The sequence below is a fragment of the Pseudoliparis swirei genome, chromosome 13 (genome assembly GCF_029220125.1).
Source record: "Pseudoliparis swirei isolate HS2019 ecotype Mariana Trench chromosome 13, NWPU_hadal_v1, whole genome shotgun sequence".
NCBI lineage: Eukaryota > Metazoa > Chordata > Actinopteri > Perciformes > Liparidae > Pseudoliparis > Pseudoliparis swirei.
The window spans coordinates 18,725,491-18,749,461 of NC_079400.1; the positions used below are offsets into that span (position 1 = coordinate 18,725,491).

At 45.1% G+C, this 23,971-nt stretch overlaps 2 protein-coding genes and 1 long non-coding RNA gene across 4 annotated transcripts in view; all 3 read right to left on the reverse strand.

The window, feature by feature from the left end:
- Window positions 1-208: 208 nt before the first annotated feature.
- LOC130203989 (gastrula zinc finger protein XlCGF71.1-like) lies at window positions 209-6,962 on the reverse strand. Its single transcript, XM_056430457.1, has 3 exons — window positions 6,943-6,962; window positions 4,957-5,452; window positions 209-1,018 (listed from the first exon to the last, which is right to left on the reverse strand). Exons 1-3 carry the CDS (start codon window positions 6,960-6,962, stop codon window positions 812-814), a joined length of 723 nt encoding a protein of 240 aa, XP_056286432.1. The 3' UTR covers window positions 209-811.
- Window positions 6,963-9,136: 2,174 nt separating this feature from the next.
- On the reverse strand, window positions 9,137-15,993 carry LOC130203179 (gastrula zinc finger protein xLCGF3.1-like). 2 transcript variants are annotated; one of them, XM_056429103.1, is made up of 3 exons: window positions 15,732-15,993; window positions 10,767-11,479; window positions 9,137-9,462 (listed from the first exon to the last, which is right to left on the reverse strand). In XM_056429103.1, the coding sequence occupies exons 1-2, from the start codon at window positions 15,943-15,945 to the stop codon at window positions 10,911-10,913; spliced, it is 783 nt and encodes a 260-aa protein (XP_056285078.1). In that variant the 5' UTR covers window positions 15,946-15,993; the 3' UTR covers window positions 9,137-9,462; window positions 10,767-10,910. The 2 variants fall into 2 exon arrangements, with proteins under 2 accessions (XP_056285078.1, XP_056285077.1); XM_056429102.1 differs by lacking the exon at window positions 9,137-9,462 and having other exon boundaries at window positions 10,004-10,910.
- Window positions 15,994-18,081: 2,088 nt separating this feature from the next.
- The window catches only part of LOC130203189 (uncharacterized), a 71,804-nt gene continuing 65,914 nt past the window's right edge, over window positions 18,082-23,971 (reverse strand). Inside the window, exon 6 of the long non-coding RNA XR_008833460.1 lies at window positions 18,082-18,124. This is a non-coding gene — a long non-coding RNA (uncharacterized LOC130203189). The remainder of the gene's footprint in view (window positions 18,125-23,971) is intronic.

Here is a 23,971-nt window from a genome sequence, read left to right on the forward strand (position 1 = left end):
TTTTCACATTGATGCCTTTTACCTTTCTTTAGTTATTTCGCTTTGTATTTAGTATAAACATGTGGGAGGGGATGGGTGGGAATGTTTTCCGGGTGTGGATGTGGATAAAGATGGATTTGGACGTGTGCTGATTTTATTTTGTTGTATATATATATATTATATATATATACACATATATATATATTTTTTTCTTCTCGATGTCAAGGAATAATCTGTTTGTGGAAAATGCAAAATAAAAAGTTCTTAAAAAAAAAAAGGTGTGATGAAAAATATATTATAACCCACAAGCCTCAAAAAGAAAACAAGGCACTGGTAATGGTACTCCTGCTTTACTGGGATGGGGTTCGAATCCCTGCAGTGTCCGGCTATTTTTTTTGGCATAAACATGGTATGATATTTTCATTGTCACTGTTTCTACATTCACTTATAACCTGTACATAGATTTGTGTACAATAATTGAAATGTGGGCACATCTTTACAGATTGACTCCATTGTTTCTTTGAATCGAGCATTACTTTATGGTTGCACCACAAAACAGAGTGCAGGTGGGACGAGAGGAGGTGGACTTTATGCCTCATCTCTGTTTGAAATTCCCAAATTCTTCATTTAACTCCGTTCTCAGTACATCTTCGTCCTAAGCATCTTCTCATTGCTGTCTCCAGCTTTTGGTTTGCCTAATTAATTCATGTTTAACTGATCCTGACATCCATTAATCCCAAGTCAGAACGGTGATCAACGAGGGAGGTTTCTCACGGTCTTCATGACAAGTGAGGGAGTGGAATAAATGTCAACTTTACCGAAACAAGAACAACTAAAATGGTTTCTCTCCTGTATGAGTTAACATGTGACTCTTTAAATTCCCTCTCTTTGCAAAACATATTTTACAGACTGAGCAGCTGAAAGGTTTCTCTCCTGTGTGAGTTAACATGTGTGTCTTTAAAGTTCCTCCGTCTGTAAAAGATGTTTTACAGACTGAGCAGCTGAAAGGTTTCTCTCCTGTGTGAGTTAACATGTGAATCTTTAGATAGATAGATAGATAGATATATACTTTATTAATCCCCAAGGGGAAATTTGTCGTGACAGTAGCAGCAACACACAAGAGTAAAAACAAAACACAAAATATAAGAAACAGGGATGAAAGATATAGAAGTATACAAGTAAAATAAAAGTAAAATAAAATACAAAACAAAATATATATGTAAATAAATATACAACACACATGCACACAACAACACTGACAGATCAAATCAAATACAAAAAAAAAAATATATATATACAGGACTGTCTCAGAAAATTAGAATATTGTGATAAAGTTCTTTATTTTCTGTAATGCAATTAAAAAACAATAATATGTTTTATTCTTTTAATATTGCTGATTATTATGGCTTACAGCTTAAGAAACTAAATCCTATCTCATAAAATTTGAATATTTCCTCAGACCAAGTAAAAAAAAAGATTTATAACAGCTGAGTGTTTGTCAAGGCTCAGGAAACCCTTGCAGGTGTTTCGAGTTAATTAGACAATTCAAGTGATTTGTTTAATACCCTACTAGTATACTTTGTCATGATATTCTAATATTTAGAGATAGGATATTTGAGTTTTCTTAAGCTGTGTTTAATCAGCAATATTAAAAGAATAAAAGGCTTGCAATATTTCAGTTGATTTGTAATGAATCCAGAATGCATGACATTTTTGTTTTTTTAATTGCATTACAGAAAATAAAGAACTTTATCACAATATTCTAATTTTCTGAGACAGTCCTGTATATATTAAATAGACAGTGTGCAAAAAGCAAAGTGTGTGTATGAGTGCAGAGCAAATGAAATGAAGTGTGTGTGTATGTGTGAAGTGCAAACAAATGAGATGTGTGAAGTGCAGATCAACATAGTGTAAGTATTCAGTTATTGTTGTAGTTATTGCACTATGGTCTGGCAAGAGGTGATCTGTTATACAGCCTCATCGCCGCCGGCAGGAATGTTCTCCTGTATCTGTCCTTGTGGCAGCGAGGGAGGCGTTTGGAGAAAGTACTCTGTCCCTGCAGTAGGTGGTGGTGGAGAGGGTGGTCCGGTGGAGAGGGTGGTCCGGTGGTCCGGTTGTCCAATATGGACACAAGTTTCTTCAACGTCCTCCTCTCCACCACCTGTTCCAGGTGCTCCAGCTGGCAGCCGATGATGGAGCCAGCCTTCCTAACCAGTTTGTTGAGACGGCTGGTGTCACAGCTCGATGCTGCTCCCCAGCAGACAATGGCAAAGTGCACACTGGCGACAACCGACTGGTAGAATAACTCCAGCATCTTGCTGCACACGCTGAAGGATCAAAGCTTTCTCAGGAAAAGAGTCTCATCCCTTCTTGTCCACAGCGTTGATGTTGGCCTTCCAGTTCAGTCGGCTGTCGATGGAGACGCCCAGGTACTTGTACCTCCACCATGTCCACGCCCTCCCAGGACACTCAGAGGTGGAGGAGCTGTGCTTCCTCCTGAAGTCCACCACCATCTCTGGTCTTGGCCACGTTCAGCCGCGTGGTTCTCATCGCCCACTTTACAAAGTCACTCACCACTGCCCTGTACTCCTCCTCCGTCCATCCCTAATACACCCGACCACTGCAGAGTCATCAGAGTACTTCTGCAGATGGCATGACTCTGTGTTGTACTGGAAGTCACTGGTGTACAGGGTGAAGAGGAAGGGAGACAGAACAGTTCCCTGTGGGGCTCCAACATCACTGACCACCGTTCCAGACAGCACACGCCCCATTCTGACAAACTGTGGCCTGCCTGTGAGGTAGTCAGTGATCCAGGAGATGGTGGACGCGTCCACACCGACCACTCGCAGCTTCTCACTCAGCAGCAGTGGCTGGATGGTGTTAAATGCACTGAGAAGTCAAAGAAAGTGACTCACAGAGACACCGGTTCCATCCAGGTGCGACTGCGCTCGTTGCAGCAGGTAGATGATGCGTCCACTCCCACATGAGGCTGGTAAGCAAATTGCAGAGGGTCCAGCGACGATTTCACCTGCGGCCGGAGGTGGGCCAAGACCAGCCTCTCCAGCACCTTCATCACATGGGAGGTGAGGCGACCGGGTCGGTAGTCGTTGAGGCCAGATGGTGCTGACTTTGGGACAGGGACCAGGCACGACGTCTTCCACAGCACTGGACCTCCCAGCCTCAGGCTGAGGTTGAAGAGGCGCTGCAGGACACCAGACAGCTGGGTGGGCAGGTCTTTAGGACCCTGGGGCTGATGCCATCAGGACCTTCCGCCTTGCGCTGGTGTAGCTTCTCCAGCTGTCTTCTCACCTGGTCAGTCGTCACAGAGAGAGGGGGGAGGGTGGAGGAGCCCATTGATGTTGAGGGCTCGGTGACTGTGCAGCTCAGCAGGGGGGACAGAGGGGGAGGTGTTTGGGAGGTGTGATGTGTGGAGGAGACGGGGGAGGGCTGTGAACTGAACCTGTTGAAAAAACAGTTCAGGTCGTTGGCCCTCTCCAGGGAGCCCCCTGGCTGTCTACCTCCCACCTTGAAGCCAGTTATCTGCTTCATCCCAGACCACACCTCCCTTGTGTTGTTCAGCTGGAGTTTGGCCTCCAGCTTCCTCCTGTAGGAGTCCTTGCCCTCCCTGAGCTTCACCTTAAGGTTGCGCTGGACTCTCCTCAGCTCATCCCTGTCTCCAGACCTGAAAGCAGCTTTCTTAATGTTAAGAAGCGCCTTCAGGTCCCTGGTGATCCAGGGCTTGTTGTTGGGGAAGCAGCGCACAGTCCGTGATGGGATGGTGGTGTGTTCACAGAACTTGATGTATTCCGTGATGCAGTCGGTCATACTGTTGATGTCCTCCCCGTGCGGTCCACACAGCACATCCCAGTCCGTCGACTCGAAGCAGTCCTGCAGAGTCGTTAGCCTCCAGAGACCACCTCCTCACAGTCCTGGTGGTCACGCAGCCTCTTCACCAGAGGAACAGACCTGGTGTCAGCCGGACCAGGTCATGATCAGACCTGCCGAGGGGGGGAAGGGCAGTGGCACTGTATGCGTCCTTAGTATTAGCATACAGCAAGTCCAGAGTTTTATTGTTCCTAGTTGGGCAGTCTATGTATTGATGGAAGGTTGGCAGAGCTTTATCCAATGTGGTGTGGTTAAAGTCACCAGTGATAGCCATGAATGCTCCAGGCTGATGATTCAGCAGAGCAGACACAGTGGAATGGATGGTGTCCACTGCTTGCTCAGCGTCAGCTGATGGCGGCACGTACACGACAACCACAATGGCGGACGTGAACTCTCTCGGCAAATAGTACGGCGCATCCCGCCAGCAGTTCAATGTTTGGGCTACAGAAGCGCTCCTTCACGCACACATGGTCCGGGTTGCACCACCGTTCATTCACATAAACAGCGATCCCCCTCCTCTTCTTACCGCTTGTGTAGCGTCCGCCCGAACAGTCCTGAAGCCGGGCACAGACGCGCTGTGATCCGGATAGTCCGCGTGCAGCCACATCTCAGTAAAACACAAGAGGCTGCTCTCACGGAAGATCCTCTCAGTCATTACCAGCGTGCCGAGCTCATCCGTCTTATTCGCCAGAGACCTCACGTTCCCCGTTATGATCGCCGGTACCGAGGGTTTGTATCTCCTCGTTTTAGCCTTCCGCTTGACACCCGCTCTGCAGCCGCGAGCTCTTCTCCGTAGCTCCACCGGGATCACAGGTCTGTCTCCAGGCAGAAGCTGCGGCCTGCACAGCGCGATCAGCTGAGCGCGCGAGTAAACGACGGTCCCCGTCATTGTTTTGCTGTGGCTCTCCGATACACACGACAAAGTGAACAAAAGCCACAGTAGAAGTTCCGAAAAAAGTAGTTATGGTCCAGTGTCCGACCGTAACTAAGACAAACGTGAACGAAAAGGAAAGGAAAAAAAGAGGAAAAGTGCAAAAAAAGACAATAAAATAAAAGCAAAACGCCACTACTGAAACAAGCAGCCGTTGGCACGGCGCCATTTTCTTTCTTTAGAGTTTTTCTCTCTCTAAACCATGTTTTACAGACTGAGCAGCTGAAAGGTTTCTCTCCTGTGTGAGTTAACTTGTGACTCTTTAAATGACTGCTCTGTGTAAAACATCTTTTACAGAATGAGCAGCTGAAAGGTTTCTCTCCTGTGTGAGTTAACATGTGTGTCTTTAAATTTCCTCTCTCTTTAAAACATCTTTTACAGACCGAGCAGCTGAACGGTTTTTCTCCTGTGTGAATTAACATGTGTCTCTTTAAAGTTCCTCTCTGCGCAAAAGATGTTGTACAGACTGAGCAGCTGAAAGGTTTCTCTCCTTTGTGAGTTAACATGTGTCTCTTTAAACTTTCTCTCTGCGTAAAAGATGTTTTACAGACTGAGCAGCTGAAAGGTTTCTCTCCTGTGTGAGTTAACATGTGTCTCTTTAAACTTTCTCTCTGCGTAAAAGATGCTTTACAGATTGAGCAGCTGAAAGGTTTTTCACTAGAACTACATTTTGAATCACTGACAGAAACATCATCATTATTCAGAGAGTTTAAACCTGATTGAGGTTCTCTGGTCTTCTTCCAATCAACAGAATCATCAGTATCTGGTTCAGAAGAGTCTCCAGTCTCCTCATCAGTATCTGGTTCTGAAGAGTCTCCAGTCTTTTCATCAGGATCTGGAGGTCTATCTGGATCTGGGTTCCTGGCTGGTTCTGGTCCTCCACAATCATCTCCATCAGCTTCTATTTCCATCGGTTCAGTTTGTCTTTGATGAAGCGGAGATGACTGAGCTTCCTCTTCAGCTTCACAGGAGTGAATGAGAACTTGAGACCAGCCTCCTCCAGCCCTTGAAGCTGCTCTCCCTCCTGACTGGTCCAGAGTTCCTCATGTACCTCCTTAGTGTGGGAGGGCTCTGAGTTCTCTTGTTCCTCCTGTTCCTCTTTAATGTGGGGGGGCTCTGGGTTCTCCTGTTCCTCTTTAATGTGGGGGGGCTCTGGGTCCTCCTGTTCCTCTTTAATGTGGGGGGACTCTGGATGCACCTGGTCCAGACTGGAGCTCCAGACCTGCTGCTCAGAAGGAACCGCTTCTTTAACCACCAACAGCTGCTGGACGTCTGTGGAGAATAGAAACATACATTTATACATCTTATGAATCTCATATTAAACTGTTATTTATTCAAGAAGTATATCACTGAATATTCTGAGTTAGTTGTGTATGAGAGAAGCATGACCTCTAAATAAAAAGAACAACATTACATGTCATGTAGCAGACACTTTTATCCAAAACAACTTAAAATAAGTGAATTCAACCACGAGTACAAACTCAGAACAACAAGAATAAAGAAAGTAAGTTCTCCAAGAATGCCAAACTCTAAAAATACCAAAAGTAATTCCATAAGTAATGATATAAGTAATGCCATAGTGCAATTCAAGTGCGACTGAAATGCTAATGTTTTTATTCAACGTAGTTGGAAAATATGTGTTTTTTATTTTCGGCAGAAGATGTAGAGACAGATAGATAGATGTATACTTTATTGATCCCGCAAGCGGGAAATTACAGGCAGATACTGGAAGATTACAGCATAACATGAGGGAAGAGAGGAGAGAAAAAAAACAGAAAAAACCCCCAGATTATGCCCCTAGAGGGGTACAGTGTGGGAGCAGGAAAAAACACCTCAGCACAAAAGCACATACATTTAAACAAGACATGCAACGGAGAGGAAGGGGGGAGGGGAGGTAAGCCAAAGACTGGCTGATCTAAGCCCAGCCATTGGGGGGCAGAAGGTAACCAGCGCAGACAAGCAGCCAGCCATCCGGCAGCCATTTAAGGCTCCAGTAGACCCCGTCCTGTCACACTGGGGGCACAAAGCAGGTGAAGGCGTGGGATGGGGGTGAGGGTAGTGAATGCATATCAGTGTGTGGAAGTTCGTGTGTGAGTGGCCTGGTATGTCGTCCTCCCCCAGGCCACAACCGACAAGAGTTCTCAGACCGCAAGATGGTCGTTGCCATGGAGATAGCCTTGAAAGGTCCTGGAGAGACAACAACCACAGGTGTCTGTGGATCGGGGGAAGGGAATGAGAGAGATTCTCACTTCAGCGATCTTCAGGGGAGTTGTTGTTCCAGTAACGGCCTTGGCCAAGGCCCGTTCTGGTTGAGGGAGCCGAAAGCAGATCAGATTGGGATTGTTGGGTCTTCCAGTTGCTGCATTCAATTTGCGCACCTACTATTCCTCCATTTTCCCAATAGGATTTCAAATCGATCCAATTTCATTTGCAGAGCCGTCAGCTTCTCCACGATGTTATCATTCTGGCGGTTCAATGCCACAGTCTGAGTGCCAACAACTCTACCCAGAGCATCACTCATGTCGGGCAGCCTTTGGGGACTTTTAACAGCTGTCACCGTTTCTTTAATTTTCCGACAAGCACCAAATCCAAACAGCAGAAATCCTGTAATCATAGTTCCGAATAGGTAGATGTCTTCTACGTCCTCCATGGAAAGGGCTGCTAGGCACACGACACGCCACTTCTCATACGCGTCCATCGTGTAAACAGCTGCAAACGTCCCGGCAGGACGGGCAGGTTCCCCCGAACCCGAGCTTCTCGTCGAGAAGATGGTGTCAATTGCGTTGAGAGACCAGTTGATCAGGTCCATGGTTTTTAGTTCGAAGAGCGATGAGGAGAGAGTCTCTCAAGTGCTGAAAAAAACTCTCGGCTTTTTAATGCTTGAATTGCAGGGGTGCTCAATACGCCGATCGATTGGTCCGCTGCAGAGCTCCGACGCCGGTCTGCGCATAGAAATAGTCACAAGCACCCCCCCCCCCCCCCAGTCAACAACTTTTCTCGGAGTAGAAATAGTCGCTAGCACCCCACCCCCCCGTCAACAACTCTTTTCGGCTCTAAGCCGGCGCGCGCAACGCTCAGCTGCATCGGGTGCTGATGGAAATCTCACGCTTGAGAGCCCTGATAATCATGACAATACATAACACATGAAACACAAGACAATACCAGAAAAACGGATGTGTAGTGTCGCGATTGAACCAATCCACGAGTACGCGTGCAGGAGAGACCAGCCGTACTGCAGAAGGATTTTAGTTGAACTTCAATCAGGTTTATTCAACAGAGTATCACACAAGCTGAATGCGTGTACTCGGGTCTGTAGGAAGGGCCTCCGCTCGCTCCATTCCTGACAGACTGACATTCCAAAAGATTAGTTATGCATATAAAGTCTTTAAGAGCATTGTGATTGGATTTGCATAATAAGTAGGAGGCGGCCCGTGGTTTAGACTTAGGAGCCTCATTGGAGCACAGGGTGTAGTCCAACCCTCTAGGCCCCACCCAGGTCTTCCTTCTCCAGCCATCAGGAGTGTGTGCATGTTGTTTCTCATTTCTGTGTATATGGGGTGAATTGACTCGGCTTGAAGAGTTCATGTGCGGGACAAAGATATGATTCACTTGTTGCTTTTTTGAAGATTCTCTAACGAGCTCGGGAGTCTTAAAATAGTCTTATCTCTTTCGGGATGGGACGAGCTGTGGCTAGAAGGTCGGTCCCAGGATAGTTACAAAGGGCCAGTGTAGCTGTGGGTGTGGGGGTGGCAGAGAGAGAGCCAATGTGTGTGTGAGGGGTCAGAGAGGGCCAGTGTGTGTGTGTGAGATGCTGTGTGGCAGAAAGAGGGCCAATGTGCTCAGCGTTCCACTCTCATTCTAAAGTGTCTATATACAACCTATTTTCTATAAATCTAATTCTAAAGTAGCTTAATCTTAGCTGAATACACTTGTGTTGGAGTCTGTATCAGCTTGACAGTTTGTTTAGCCATCTTTATTTTCGGGGTGATTTGCAGCCGAGTGTGAAGCGGCGGGGATGAGAGTCAGCACCTCCACATCTGAGGCCATGGTGCTCTGCCGGAAACCGATGGACTGCTCCCTCCAGGTGGGACAGAGTGCCCCAAGCGAAGGAGTTCAAGCATCTCGGGGTCTTGTTCACGAGTGAGGGTAAGATGGAGAGAGATCGGTGCGGCTGCAGCAGTAAAACAGGCGCTATAGCGGACCGTCTTGGTGAAGAGGAGCTGGGCCGGAAGGCAACGCTCTCAATTTGCTGGTCGGTCTACCTTCCAATCCTCACCTATGGTCACGAACTTTGGGCCGTGATCAAAAGATCAAGGTCGAATATCCTCCGTGGGGGCCGGGCTCAGCCTGAGAGATAGGGTACCGAGCTCAGACATCAGGAGGGAGCTTGGCGTTGAGCCGCTACTCCTTCGCATCGAAAGGAGTCCTCTGAGGTGGTTCGGGCATCTGATTCGGACGCCTCCTGGACGTCTCCCTTTAGAGGTTTTCCAAGTACGTCCAACTGGGAGGAGACCCCGGGAAGACCCAGGACCCGCTGGAGGGATTACATCTCGCTGCTGGCCTAGGAACGCCTCAGGATCCCCCAGAAAGAGCTGGAACATGTTGTAGGTGAGAGGGAAGTCTGGCTCAGCCTGCTGGGTCTGCTGCCCCCAAGACCCGACCCCGGACTAAGCGGATGAGAGTGGATGGAAGCAAAAATAAGAAGAAAGCACTCCAAACAAGGCAGATCGTCAACGCAGCAGTAAAGTACAGTAACTGTAATTGTATCACACAGAAGCCGGGTCACTGGACCGATAACTGATGAAATACAGTCTGCTGACATATTCTTGGTGGAGGATCTCAACTCAACAAAGCTCAGCAGTCTGGATCGCTATGACAGCAGCTACAAGCACAACAGGAACACTCGGGGGTTCATAAAATACCCGATGACAAAGAACAGGGCAGGTAAAGCTAAACAAAACAAACACGGTGACTTCTCTACCCAGATGATATTCTCTTCGTGGAGATGGCTTCGTAGTGGTTAGTGGATAGAGTCCTCCCAGTTGGAAGTGAGTCACTGCCCCAAACGAGGGAGGTCCAGTTTCTCAAGGTCTTGTTGACAAGTGAGGGAGTCGAATAAATGTCAACTTTACCAAAACCAGAACAACTAAAATGAGTTCTCTTTTGTGTGAGTTAACATGTGATTTTTTAAATGACTGCTCAGTGTAAAACATCTTTTACAGAGTGAGCAGCTGAACGGTTTCTCTCCCGTGTGAGTTAACATGTGACTCTTTAAAGTTCCTCTGTGTCTAAAACATGTTTTACAGACTGAGCAGCTGAAAGGTTTCTCTCCTGTGAGTTAACATGTGAATCTTTAGAGTGTTTCTCTCTCTAAAACATGTTTTACAGACTGAGCAGCTGAAAGGTTTCTCTCCTGTGTGAGTTAACTTGTGACTCTTTAAATGACTGCTCTGTGTAAAACATCTTTTACAGAATGAGCAGCTGAAAGGTTTCTCTCCTGTGTGAGTTAACATGTGTGTCTTTAAATTTCCTCTCTCTTTAAAACATCTTTTACAGACTGAGCAGCTGAAAGGTTTCTCTCCTTTGTGAGTTAACATGTGTCTCTTTAAACTTTCTCTCTGCGTAAAAGATGTTTTACAGACTGAGCAGCTGAAAGGTTTCTCTCCTGTGTGAGTTAACATGGGACTCTTTAAACGACTGCTCAGTGCAAAAGATGTTCTACAGATTGAGCAGATGAAAGGTTTCTCTCCTGTGTGAGTGAACATGTGACTCTTTAAAGTTCCGCTCTGTGCAAAAGATCTTTTACAGACCGAGCAGCTGAAAGGTTTCTCTTCTCTGTGAGTTAACATGTGTTTCTTAAACTCTCGTTTGAGGTGAAATCTTTTCCCACATTTAGAGCAGCTTAATGGTTTCTGACTAGAACTACATTTTGAATCACTCACAGCAACATCATTATTCAGAGAGTTTAAACCTGGTTCTCTGGTCTTTTTCCAATCAACAGACTCATCAGTATCTGGTTCAGAAGAGTCTCCAGTCTTTTCATCAGGATCTGGAGGTCTATCTGGATCTGCGTTCCTGGCTGGTTCTGGTCCTCCACAATCATCTCCATCAGCTTCTATTTCCATCGGTTCAGTTTGTCTTTGAAGAAGCTGAGAGGACTGAGCTTCCTCTTCAGCTTCACAGGAGTGAATGAGAACTTGAGACCAGCCTCCTCCAGCCCTTGAAGCTGCTCTCCCTCCTGACTGGTCCAGAGTTCCTCATGTACCTCCTTAGTGTGGGAGGGCTCTGAGTTCTCCTGGTCCTCCTGTTCCTTTTTAATGTAGGGGGGCTCAGGGTTCTCTTGGTCCTCCTGTTCCTCTTTAATGTGGGGGGGCTCAGGGTTCTCCTGGTCCTCCTGTTCCTCTTTAATGTGGGGGGGCTCTGAGTTCTCCTGGTCCTCCTGTTCCTCTTTAATGTGGGGGGGCTCAGGGTTCTCCTGGTCCTCCTGTTCCTCTTTAGTGTGGGGGGGCTCAGGGTTCTCTTGGCCCTCCTGTTCCTCTTTAATGTGGGGGGGCACTGAGTTCTTTTGGTCCTCCTGTTCCTCTTTAACTAGCGGGGGCTCTGGATGCATCTGGTCCAGACTGGAGCTCCAGACCTGCTGCTCAAAAGGAACCTCTTCTTTAACCACCAACAGCTGCTGGACATCTGTGGAAAAGAGTAACATACATTTATACATATTTTGAATCTCATATTAAACTGTTATTTATTCAAGAAGTATCACGACCTCTTAATAAAAACAACAACATTACATATCATGTAGCTGACACTTATCCAAATCGACTTACAATAAGTGAATTCAACCACGAGTACAAACTCAGAACAAGAATAAAGAAAGTAACATTTCTTCAAGAAAGTCAAACTACAAAAATACCATAAGTAATACCATAATACAATCAGTAATTCCATAAGTAATGATATTCAATTCAGTTTATTTGTATAGCCCAATTTCACAAATTTGTCTCGGAATGCTTTACAATCTGTACACAGACATCCCTGCCCCAAAACCTCTCATCGGATCAGGAAAAACTCGCAAATAAATAAAATGAATATGACAGAGTGGATGAATAGTTCATAGTAGTCATATTCCACGATGGAGAGCTCCACGATCCATCAGGTAGATGGAGGTAGAGAGGAGGAGTGGGCGGAGTCTCAACAGTGGGCGGAGTCTCAACAGGACAGTGGCGTAGTCAGGAGCAGGAATTCCACGACCCAGACCTCGATGATCCATCAGGCAGATAGGATCTATGCCGTCTCATAGGGTCCGATGACCCCATGAGACGTGAAGTCAAAAGGACTCCGGGGAGAAAGCAGAGTTAGTAACGTGTGATTGAGAGATGAAAATTCATCCCTAAGGAGAGAAAAGAGGAGAGAGGTGCTCAGTGCATCCTAAAACGTCCCCCGGCAGCTATAAGCCTATAGCAGCATATCAAGGGGCTGGACCAGGTGAACCTGATTCAGCCCTAACTATAAGCTCTGTCGAAGAGGAAAGTCTTCAGTCGACTCTTAAACGAGGTGACTGTGTCTGCCTCCCGGACTGAAGGTGAAGCTGGTTCCATAAAAGAGGAGCTTGATAACTAAAGGCTCTGGCTCCCATTCTACTTTTTAAGACTCTAGGAACTACAAGTAGTCCCGCATTTAGTGAGCGCAGCTCTCTAGTGGGGCAATATGGTACTACAAGCTCCTTAAGATATGATGGAGCTTCACCAATCAAGGCTTTGTAGGTTAAGAGAAGAATTTTAAAAGTGATTCTTGATTTTACTGGGAGCCAGTACAGAGCAGCTAGTGCAGGAGTAATGTGATCTCTGTTCTTAGTTTAAATGAGAATACGGAGGACCATGGCCGGCGCGTTACCGGTATCGAAGAAGACTTGTCGGGCTACAGTGACAGAATTGTCGACCTCGAGGAAATGTGCACCTCGCTCAAAAACACAAATTCTATCCTTGTTGACACAGTGGATGATCTCGAAAACAGATCGAGGAGGTGCAATTTGAGAGTGACCAACTTGGCGGAGAAAATAGAAGGGACTGATCCGGTCAAATTCATGTCGGGCTTTTTTGCCGAGACTTTGGGAAGCGATTTATTCCCACCTCACGACTCTGGACCGGGCACACCGGCTCGGCGCGCTGCGCTCCGGGTCCAACTCAAAGCCGAGAACTATGATGGTGACTTTTCACGACTTCCAGGATAAGGATCGCGCACTGAGAGTGAGGCGGGACAAACTCAACTACCGCGGGGGACGAGTCGTCTTCTACCCGGACTACAGCGCCGCTGTCACCAAGAAGCGAACAGCATTTAACCCCGTGAAGGCCCTTCTCTACCAGAAAGGAGTGAAGTTTCGAATGATTTTTCCTGCTTTATTAAAGGTCGACCACAAGGGAGAGACTCACTCCTTCAACACTGCGGAGGAGGCGCAAACATTCTATGACCAGCATGTCGGTGAACTGTGAGTAACTTCACTCAAACTGACCTGACGGACTGAATGGTGGGACTCATGTGGGACTGTGTTGACATCTTGTTCCGCTTCATTCTGTTACACTGGTAAATTTCAGCTTTTGGATTTATGCTGTCAAAGTAACTTTACCTTTCCGTTGTGTTATTTAGCATCACTGCTCAATATGCTTAATACTTACTCGTTTACGATAAAATGTAACCTGTTAATCCCTTTTAGTTGTTTGTTGCACGGGAGCCAGCCCTTGTGCAGGCTCGGGTAGTGAGGGATTAGACTCGATGCACTGGAAGTTTGAGATGGGTTTTTTCCTGCGGTTTTCTTCGTTTGGGGAAGTAGATCTAGGACCGTTTTATTTTGGAGTTTCTTTTTGTGGAGGGAATATGGGTCTGGCCCACAATTTACACTGTAATGCAAAAAAACAATGAATACAGTTATCACAAGGACAGAACCAAATATGATTCTCTTTTTCATTTTTCCAAACATTATCTTAACAATCTTTTCTCTAACTGACCTTAATGTCCCCGTTAATGGCTAACTTTAGCAATCCCTCTGAGGATGTCTACAGGAATAAACAAGTGAAATTTAAGACCACGTTTAAATAAAATTTAAGACCTAACTTGTGATGGAAATACAAATCAAAAGTGGAAATATACATTAATCTAAACACACTGTTTGTTCAAAATGAACAGTATGGTGTAATGCGAAGGGATAACAAAAAAATGTCATTGCTGTTGTAAATTATATTTATTAATACAACATTTTCAGAACATTTATGTCCCATGAATAAATGCTTATAACATCAAGTAAATATATTTTAAAAAATACGGGCAACATAGTTCCTTTTGAACATAAAAAACAATTCCAGCTGCTTTTAAAATGCAAATACATTTCCAAAATAGAATGTGTGTGTGAGTGAGTGAGCGAGAGTTCTTATGTCTCTATGTGATGGATGTTTGTGTCACAGGTTCATGTCTACTCCTGAGCTTTTGTGAATAGACTAGGAAAACAATCCTTTTCAAACTATATGAATTAAAAAAACTTCCAGTTGACATTTGGTCCATTCTCCTGGAAAAAAAGAAAGAAAAGGCAGACAAGAGCCAAACAACAGTCACCACATCTCTTCATGACACCACCACTTCAGATTAATGTCAGACTGGATACATATGAATGAAAACTATTTTTACAAATTAAGCAACGTGAGCCATCCCTTGAGCCTCGTGAACACTATGTAGACATATTGACAGGTAAACACCACTCTACTTACTACCATTCTAAAACTATTTTTAATTAGTCCAATTAATGTGTAGTGCGCCTATGCATAGCTGTTATTAACTTGACACACGAGTAAAGCTTAACTATATGAAACACATACTTGTATACATGAGGATAGTTAATACATATATTTATGGCAGACTTACTTTGAGGTGCTGAAGTAGGTCCTGGGCGGTGTCATGGCCCATGAGCTCCAGAGGATCCTGACGGGACCTGGTCATTTAACCGAGAGCACATGAAGTCCAGCTGTCTGCTCGCGGTGGTCTGGTCCAGAGTCTCGTGGAACAGAATGAAGAACGCACCGCAGCGTTGGACTTCGGTGATGAGCTCTTTGTTGCACGGCGCTGGATTTCCTCCGGTGACCTCCAGCGTTGTAGTTGACGTTGTTGCTGGCGGCGGAGCAGGAGCCCTGCGGGCTGCTGGCGGCCTTCAGTCTCTGTGCTTCTTGCTCTGCCGTGAGATTCCACGGCTGGAAAGTCTCCTGACACATAACGCAGCTTCAGAAGCATTTCACCGACCGTGACCAGAAACACTCGTTCTTTTCAAGCCGTTGTTGAACTTGCATCCTGCCATGTTTTCTAAAGTAGCCGATACTTCACGTTGTAGGGGATGGGACCAAATACGCAGGGCCCCTTTAAGAGAAGGGGCGTGGCCCCAGTGACACCGCAGAGCGACCGGAGCAAAATATTAGACCTGGCGGAACAGATTGCCTCATATTCCCAGTGACATGACACCCAACAAATTTAAGACCAAGCCAATCTGAATTTAAGACAATTTAAGACTTTTTAAGGCCTTATTTTTTGGAAAAGCAATTTAAGACTTTTTAAGGACCCGCGGACACCCTGCTTGCGACAGTAAAAATGTTTTAATTTTAGTGTAATCTGAGCTAAATCTTAGAAACAATCTATAAAGATACAAAATCAATTCATTGTTTACTTTAATATGCTCGTATATGATTTGTCGACATCTTATTTTGAAAAACGGATGTTGTTTCACGTGGTTCTTTCCGCTAACTTTATCAAAACCCTCGCGCGCTCCCGATCGATGCGTTTACCGTGAACATCAGTATATAGGGGCTCAGAAATGTAAGTGTCGGCTGAGTTGACCGCAGTCTCCACGTGCAGACCCCGTACCACGCGGCCTGGAGACCCGGAACAACGAAGAAGAAGCACCCACCTGATGCGTGTCGCTCGTGTTCTCTGAGCGGAGACACGGTGTCCTCATAAGCTGCTGTCAATGTGTCCAACAGCCCAGAAGACTCTTCAACGGCCGCGTGGACTCGCTGCTTCACCAACAGCCTCATCTTTTCTCCCGGAGACACGGAGACCGACACCGGAGGCTCCTCGGACTCCATCTTTGAACGACGCATGCGCAGTTGGATGTAGTGCATGATGGGAAACGCCTCGCTGTCGTCACGGAGAGCTGATTGGCTCTTAGATTTGACCACAAACGCCACGATATATACACGATATGCTGTCATGTTGTCATGGTAACGGGATGTATTCAAGCCCTAAAGTCTCCCACACTCAAGCTCTTAATAATAATAATAATAATGCATTTCATTTTTATCGCACTCTTCCTTCAAAGAATCTCAGAGTGCCATACCTATAGTAAAAACAAATAAAACCGATTAAAACATAGTTAAAGCAACCCATAAAAATAAAAAAGAATGTAATAGCTGACAATAAATTCATACCTGCAAACTCATGAGGGGTGAAAAAGGTGACAACGGGGGGGGGGGGGGTGCAGGTGACTTTTTTTGTTGTTGTCTTTTTTTGTCACCACATCTACGTTGTTTGAAGCCTCAAAGCTTTTAAAACCACAACTACAGTCATTTTATTGTTCTGACCACAAATCTAAATAATGATAATAAACAGTTTAAGAACAAAAGGTCCTCCGCTCTGACTCAGCCCTATAATGATCGTAATAACAAATATACATGATTGTCATTATATATAATATGGTTAAAGTCATTCATGAACCAACTTCCTTTTTTTTTGCCTGAACAGTCCTCATGGACTTCTCCCTGAATCTGTTCTGTCTCTACCCGTTTGTCACGATACTCATATTATAACTTCTATACATATTACATACCTGCCATAAATATCATGATACCCGATACCAGAATTCAATACAATACCATGAAAACAATATGGTACCATAAATACGAGACTGGTATATTTATCTATAATAGTAATAAATAAAACATCTGTATGGTTCACTTTTTACCAACTTTTTCAACACTTAACAAATGTCAGTAATATTAGTATTAATACAGCCAGATATGAATGAAACTACATGGAGCCATCATAGCATTGATGATCACTATGAGGCCGTTAGTCTCTGACCAGATGATACACAGTTCATCAGGATGAGCAGCTGGAGAGTTACACAACTTTACAGACTGAACTTAAACATTTCACTTCTGGCATCTTTTTATTGTTTAAGCCGAAGTCTCTAAAGCTGCGCCACTTCTCTCGCTGTGAGCTGCATGGCAGTTTGGCGCAGACAGCTCGACACGGAGCAGCGCGTGCTCTGATCGCTCTTTTAATGAAGTATCGATACTAAAATATGCTAAATCACATCGTGTTTAACGTACGGTACTTTGTTAGCATCGCTACACCGTGCAGCGTGACAGCAGCAGATGTAGCGGCTGACATTCAAGCTAACCTGAACCCCCAAACGCTGAAGACATCTGAACGCTGATTGGCCGAGACGCGACACGTCCCATCAAAGATGTTTTATTGCGAAGAGCACCACTCCACACTTTTCTCCGCGTCTCACTGCAATCTCAACGGCAGCGGGCCAGGTGACCGCCCCCCCCCAAAACAAAAACTCTTCGGATCTCCACGATTCACGTGGATGACCTATTTTGAGTTCAAAACGGTGAATTTCACCGAAAGGTGACAAGTTTGCAGGTATGAAATTAACTCAAGGTAAAAAATGCCTTCCTGAATAAAAAGGTGTTTAGGCCAGTCTTAAAAGAGTTCAGTGTCTGAGTTGCCCTCAGGTGGTCAGGGAGACCGCTCATTAAGCGCAAGGCCCGGTCGCCCATGGTCAGTGGTGTATAAAGTACCCAAAAGTCATACTTGAGTAAAAGTAAAGATACTTGACTGGAAAATTACTCAAGTAAAAGTAAAAGTCACCTATGAGAATACTACTTGAGTAAAAGTATTAAAGTATCTGATTTTTTTTGTACTTAAGTATCAAAAGTAATTTTCTGATATTAAATGTACTTAAGTATTGAAAGTAAAAAAGTAAATGCTGTTAATAAAAAACAAAGGGTCAGAATTTTGAGAATTAAGAAGTTTATTTGTTTGGGTGCTGTGCCATGAACAAGGAGTATGAGCTTGGATGAACTTAGCAATATATGAATACTATGAAATTACAAAATATAAAACACGATTAACACAGAAAAAGCAGAACCAAAAGTAACAACCAAAATCATCACTTTAAAGTGAAAAATGTGTTGTTCATCTTCAAAAGAAGTTGATTTTCAAAATGGACAGATGTCAGTCTCGCTCTTCTGGGGCTGAAGACGAGTCCTGCGATGCTGAAGAGCCGTTCACCTGGTGCAGGTAGAGTGTGTCTAGCTTCACAGGCCCTGATGGTGCAGGTAGAGTGTGTCTAGCTTCACATGCCCTGATGGTGCAGGTAGAGTGTGTCTAGCTTCACAGGCCCTGGTGGTGCAGGTAGAGTGTGTCTAGCTTCACAGGCCCTGATGCAGGTAGAGTGTGTCTAGCTTCACAGGCCCTGATGCAGGTAGAGTGTGTCTAGCTTCACAGGCCCTGATGCAGGTAGAGTGTGTCTAGCTTCACAGACAGCAGCACACAGTTGGGAAGCATTTCATCAAGTCAACGTGATCCACGTCTCCATCCAGCTGTTTGCTGCTGTCATGCGCTTGAGATGACGAAGAAGAAGTCCTCTTCATCAGATGAACTGGACCTGGTGGCATCACCTAGCTGCAGGGAGGGTTCTTCCATGTGCTGCTTGAAATATTCCTGAAATAAAGTGAGAGTATTATAGACATGATAGAATTAATAACACTTCCTAACATGTCATGACCCCAACCAACAGTTTTGTACTCAATAGTTTGTTTTAATTTGAGGTTTATACATTTAGTTTCATGCACTGTCCGTGCATCCAGAGTTGATTTGTGAATATGTACTTGTATCTCTGGAGTTAAACACCACAACAGTCCCAAATCAATATTGTCGCCATTACTGGACCGTCACTCTTATAATATTAATACAAATAATGATAATAATAATAATGCTGTAATGATTAGCATTATATTATAGCTAAGACGACTCAAATCAACAAATTCTCACAACTGTCAACACTTCTTCAGCTCATTAACTCGCTAGAGATCCGTCTGCTGGACTAACGATAATTGTCTCATTTAATTGACGATAGCTAGCGAACGGTAGCCTAACATACAACATGCGGAGGACAATCAGACACCTGTTTCCCCCCCTCTCCTGCCAAAGATATAACTTACTCCAATCCTGAGGACAACACTGCTAGATATCTTAACAGGTTTATCAAAACTAAACATTAACGTTGCGGCTCATGGGATTAATCTTAGTTTACCTCAATGTGTTTCCTGAGGTTGGTGAGTTGTTGAAGGCCATATCTCCATAGCTTTCGGTCGGCATAAGAGGCACTTCATCCGGTAGGAAGAAACTTTCACTCCGACAAAAGAAAAGAGTTCGCCCAAATATGGCCACGGACGTTGATCTTGGTCCCCGTGGTTGCTCGAGTAGCTTCCATTGCTGCTCCACATGAAATGAGTCGTATCTGTAGCCGCTCGCTCGCATCCTGGGCATCACTGGGAAGAGAAAACACGAGGCAAGGACCCCTGACCTCCAACCTGGTGCTCATGCTGCGTTCAGGTGCGCTGCGCTGTGTTCCACAACAGTCCCCGATGTGCTGCGTTCAGGTGCGCTGCGGTGTGTTCCACAACAGTCCCCTGTGTTCCACAACAGTCCCCGATGTTTCTCATGATTATTTTTTTCCGTAGTAACGAATAACGATACTGTTTCAGGGGAAATGTATCGGAGTAAAAGTACAAGTTTTCATTGCAAAATGTAGTGAAGTAAAAGTAAAAGTAAACAGAAATATAAGTAGTAGAATAAAGTACAGATACCCAAAAAAACTACTTAAGTAAAGTAACGAAGTACTTCTACTTCGTTACTATACACCACTGCCCATGGTGAACAGGTGACGTCAGTGAGCCTTTGAGGGTTCAGGGTTTATTATTTGTTGAGCCGAAATGTCGTCTTTCAACCGTTGGCTGTCGAGGTGGTGCCCAGCGAATAATGTGGGCTACGTAGACAACTGGAAGACTTTCTGGGGAAAGCCTGAACTGATGAGGAGGCGGCATTCATCCCACGCTGACGGAGTCTCGTTTCTGCAAACATAACCAAGTTGATCAACGGACAGCCATATCTGTGACAACGAAGGGTTAATGTCATAAAGCAGAAACAGAGTAGCCCCACGCCCCTGTCATCCCTGTCACCCAGTGTCCCCCATAGCACATCCTCCCCGGGCATCCGCCCTCTCACCCAGTCCTCCCAGAGCTCCATAGAGACTGTGTGTCCCCCGGCCACTTAAACTTAAAGTAATTCTATCAAAAGAAAGCAGAAGAGAGTCACAATAACCTTATACAAGTTAACACCATTATTTCAGCAGTGCAACAAAACAGGTCTATTAAATGTGGTCTCCTAAATATTAGATCTCTGTCATCTAAAGCTGTGTTACTGAATGATTTAATATCAGATAATCACATTGATTTATGTTGCCTAACTGAAACCTGGCTGAGCCATGAAGAATATGTCTGCCTGAATGAATCGACTCCTCCAAGTCATATTAATACTCACATTCCTCGAGGCACCGGTCGAGGAGGTGGAGTAGCAGCCATCTTTGAATCGAGCCTATTAATTAATCCCAAACCTAAATTACACTACACCTCATTTGAAAGCCTTGTTCTTAGTCTTTCACATCCAACCTGGAAAACACTACAGCCAATTATATTTGTGATTCTGTACCGGCCACCAGGTCCATATTCTGAGTTTATATCTGAATTCTCAGAATTTATATCAAGTTTGGTTCTTAAAACTGATAAAGTTATTATTGTAGGAGATTTTAATATCCATGTGGATGTTGATAATGATTGCCTTAGTGCTGCATTCATCTCATTGTTGGACTCGATTGGCTTTTGCCAGAGAGTACAGAAACCCACTCACAGCTTTGGCCACACGCTTAATCTTGTTCTTACTTATGGCGTTGACATTGAGCATCTGAAGGTCTTCCGACAGAATCCTCTTCTGTCAGACCACAACCTCATAACTTTTGAATTTATACTACCGGAGTGTACACCGTTAGTCAAAAGTTTCTACACCAGATGTCTAACTGACAGTGCTGTAGCTAAATTTAAAGAAGCGATTCCTTCTGCATTTGATTCGATACCACGTCTCAATATAACAGAGGACTCCTGGTCTAACTTTAGTCCGTCCCAGATTGATCATCTTGTTGATAGTGCCACAGGCTCTTTGAGAATGACACTGGACTCGATAGCCCCTCTGAAGAAGAAGACAGTGAGGAAGAGGAGGTTGCTCCTGGTAAAACCTCAGACCCAAACTAAAGCAACGTCAAAAGCAGCTTGAAAGCATGGCGTTCAACTCATCTGGAAGAATCGCTTAGTTTAGCGAGATAGTCTTAAAACGATAGAAGGGCCCTCCGTAATGCCAGAGCAGCCTATTACTCATCAGTAATAGAGAAAAATAAGAACAACCCCAGGTTTCTCTTCAGCACTGTAGCCAGGCTGACAGAGAGTCACAGCTCTGTGGAGCCGAGTATTCCTATAGACCTCAGTTGTAATGACTTCATGAACTTCTTTAATGAAAAGATTGTAACTATTAGGGACAAGATTAATAATCTCTTTCCCTTAACCAGTGCCAATCGGTCCTCAAGTGGAATGGCCTTGGAAACCGCTGTATGCCCTGGTGTATATTTGGAGGGCTTTTCTCCCATCAACCGTGACCAATTATCTTCAACGGTTTCTACTTCGAACACGTCTCCCTGTCTCTTGACCCCATCCCGACGAGGCTGCTTAAAGACGTTTTGCCTTTAATTGGCAGCTCTATTAGATATAATCAATGTGTCTCTGCTAACAGGCCACGCACCACACCCTTCAAAGTGGCTGTTATTAAACCTCTCCTGAAGAAGCCCACTCTGGATCCAGAGGTGTTGGCTAACTACAGACCGATCTCTAACCTCCCCTTCCTCTCCAAGATCCTTGAGAAAGTGGTCGCAAATCAGTTGTGCGACTTTCTACATCATAATAGTTTATTTGAGAAATTTCAATCAGGATTTAGAAAACACCACAGCACCGAGACAGCACTGGTGAAAATTACAAATGACCTCTTAATGGCAGCAGATAAAGGACTCCTCTCTGTCCTGGTCTTGTTAGACCTTAGTGCTGCGTTCGACACCATTGACCATGACATCCTATGACAGAGACTGGAGCAGTCGATTGGCATTTCAGGCACGGCACTAAGTTGGTTTAAATCTTATTTATCAGATTGATCACAATTTGTATTTGTAAACGATGACGCCTCGATAACCACCAACGTTAGTCACGGAGTTCCACAAGGTTCTGTGCTTGGACCAATTTTATTTACCTTATACATGCTTCCTTTGGGCAATATTATCAGGAAACACTCCATAAACTTTCATTGTTATACTCAACTATATCTATCGAGAAAACCAGAGGAGAGCAACCAACTCGGTAAAATTCAAGCATGTCTTAAAGACATAAAAACATGGATGACCTGCAACTTTTTGATGTTAAACTCAGACAAAACCGAAGTAATTTTACTCGGCCCTGAGCACCTCAGAGATCAATTATCTGGTGATGTGGATTCTGTAGACGGCATTGCCCTGGCATCCAACACCACTGTAAAGAATCTTGGCGTTATCTTTGATCGGGACTTGTCCTTTCACTCCCACGTAAAACAAATCTCAAGGACTGCATTCTTTCATCTACGTAATATTTCAAAAATCAGGCACATCTTGTCTCAAAAAGATGCAGAAAAATTGGTTCACGCGTTCGTTACTTCGAGACTGGATTACTGCAACTCCTTGTTAGTAGGCTGCTCTAATAAGTCTCTATAGTCAACTCCTTATTAGCAGGCTGCTCTAATAAGACTCTGAGGTCCCTCCAGTTGATCCAGAATGCAGCAGCTCGTATTCTCACTAAAACTAAGAAAAGAGATCACATCACTTCTGCACTAGCTGCTCTGCACTGGCTCCCAGTAAAATCGAGAATCACTTTTAAAATTCTTCTCTTAACCTACAAAGCCTTGATTGGTGATGCACCATCATATCTTAAGGAGCTTAGAAATTACCATATTGCCCCACTAGAGAGCTACGCTCACTAAATGCGGGACTACTTGTAGTTCCTAGTCTTAAAAAGTAGAATGGGAGCCAGAGCCTTTTGTGATCAAGCTCCTTTTCTGTGGAACCAGCTTCCACCTTCACTCCGGGAGGCAAACACAGTCACCTCATTTAAGAGTCGACTGAAGACTTTCCTCTTTGACAGAGCTTATAGTTAGGGCTGAATCAGGTTCACCTGGTCCAGCCCCTTGATATGCTGCTATAGGCTTATAGCTGCCGGGGGACGTTTTAGGATGCACTGAGCACCTATCTCCTCTTTTTTCTCTCCTTAAGGATGTATTTTCATCTCTCAATCACACGTTACTAACTCTGCTTTCTCCCCGGAGTCCTTGTGACTTCACGTCTCATGGGGTCATCGGACCCTATGAGACGGCATAGATCCAATCTGTTCCGCCAGGTCTAATATTTTGCTCCGGTCGCTCTGCGGTGTCACTGGGGCCACGCCCCTTCTTAAAGGGGCCCTGCGTATTTGGTCCCATCCCCTACAACGTGAAGTATCGGCTACTTTAGAAAACATGGCAGGATGCAAGTTCAACAACGGCTTGAAAAGAACGAGTGTTTCTGGTCACGGTCGGTGAAATGCTTCTGAAGCTGCGTTATGTGTGTGAGACTTTCCAGCGGTGGAATCTCACGAGCAGAGCAAGAAGCACAGAGACCAGCGAAGGGCGCCAGCAGCCCGCGGGGCTAGCTCCTGCTCCGCCGCCAGCACCTGCTCTGCCGCGAGCAACAACGTCAACGCTACAACGATGGAGGTCACCGAGGAAATCCAGCGCCGTGCAACAAAGAGCTCATCACGAAGTCCAACGCTGCGGTGCGTTCTTCATTCTGTTCCACGAGACTCTGGACCAGACCACCATGAGCAGACAGCTGGACTTCATGTGCTCGGTTAAATGACCAGGTCCCGTCAGGGATCCTCTGGAGCTCATGGGCCATGACACTTCAGGACCTACTTCAGC

Excerpts from the sequence above, each read along its gene's own strand:
- LOC130203989 (XM_056430457.1), bottom strand. The coding sequence starts at position 6,962 with ATGGCAACGACCATCTTGCG. Across the intron at positions 5,453-6,942 it reads ATGGCAACGACCATCTTGCG|TGAAAAACCTTTCAGCTGCT; the intron begins GTCTGAGAACTC and ends ATGTAGTTCTAG. Across the intron at positions 1,019-4,956 it reads TAAAGAAAGAAAATGGCGCC|ATTCACATGTTAACTCACAC; the intron begins GTGCCAACGGCT and ends ATCTATCTAAAG.
- LOC130203179 (XM_056429102.1), bottom strand. The coding sequence starts at position 15,945 with ATGCACTACATCCAACTGCGCATGCGTCGTTCAAAGATGGAGTCCGAG. Across the intron at positions 10,911-15,731 it reads ACACGAGCGACACGCATCAG|AAGCTGATGGAGATGATTGT; the intron begins GTGGGTGCTTCT and ends CGATGGAAATAG.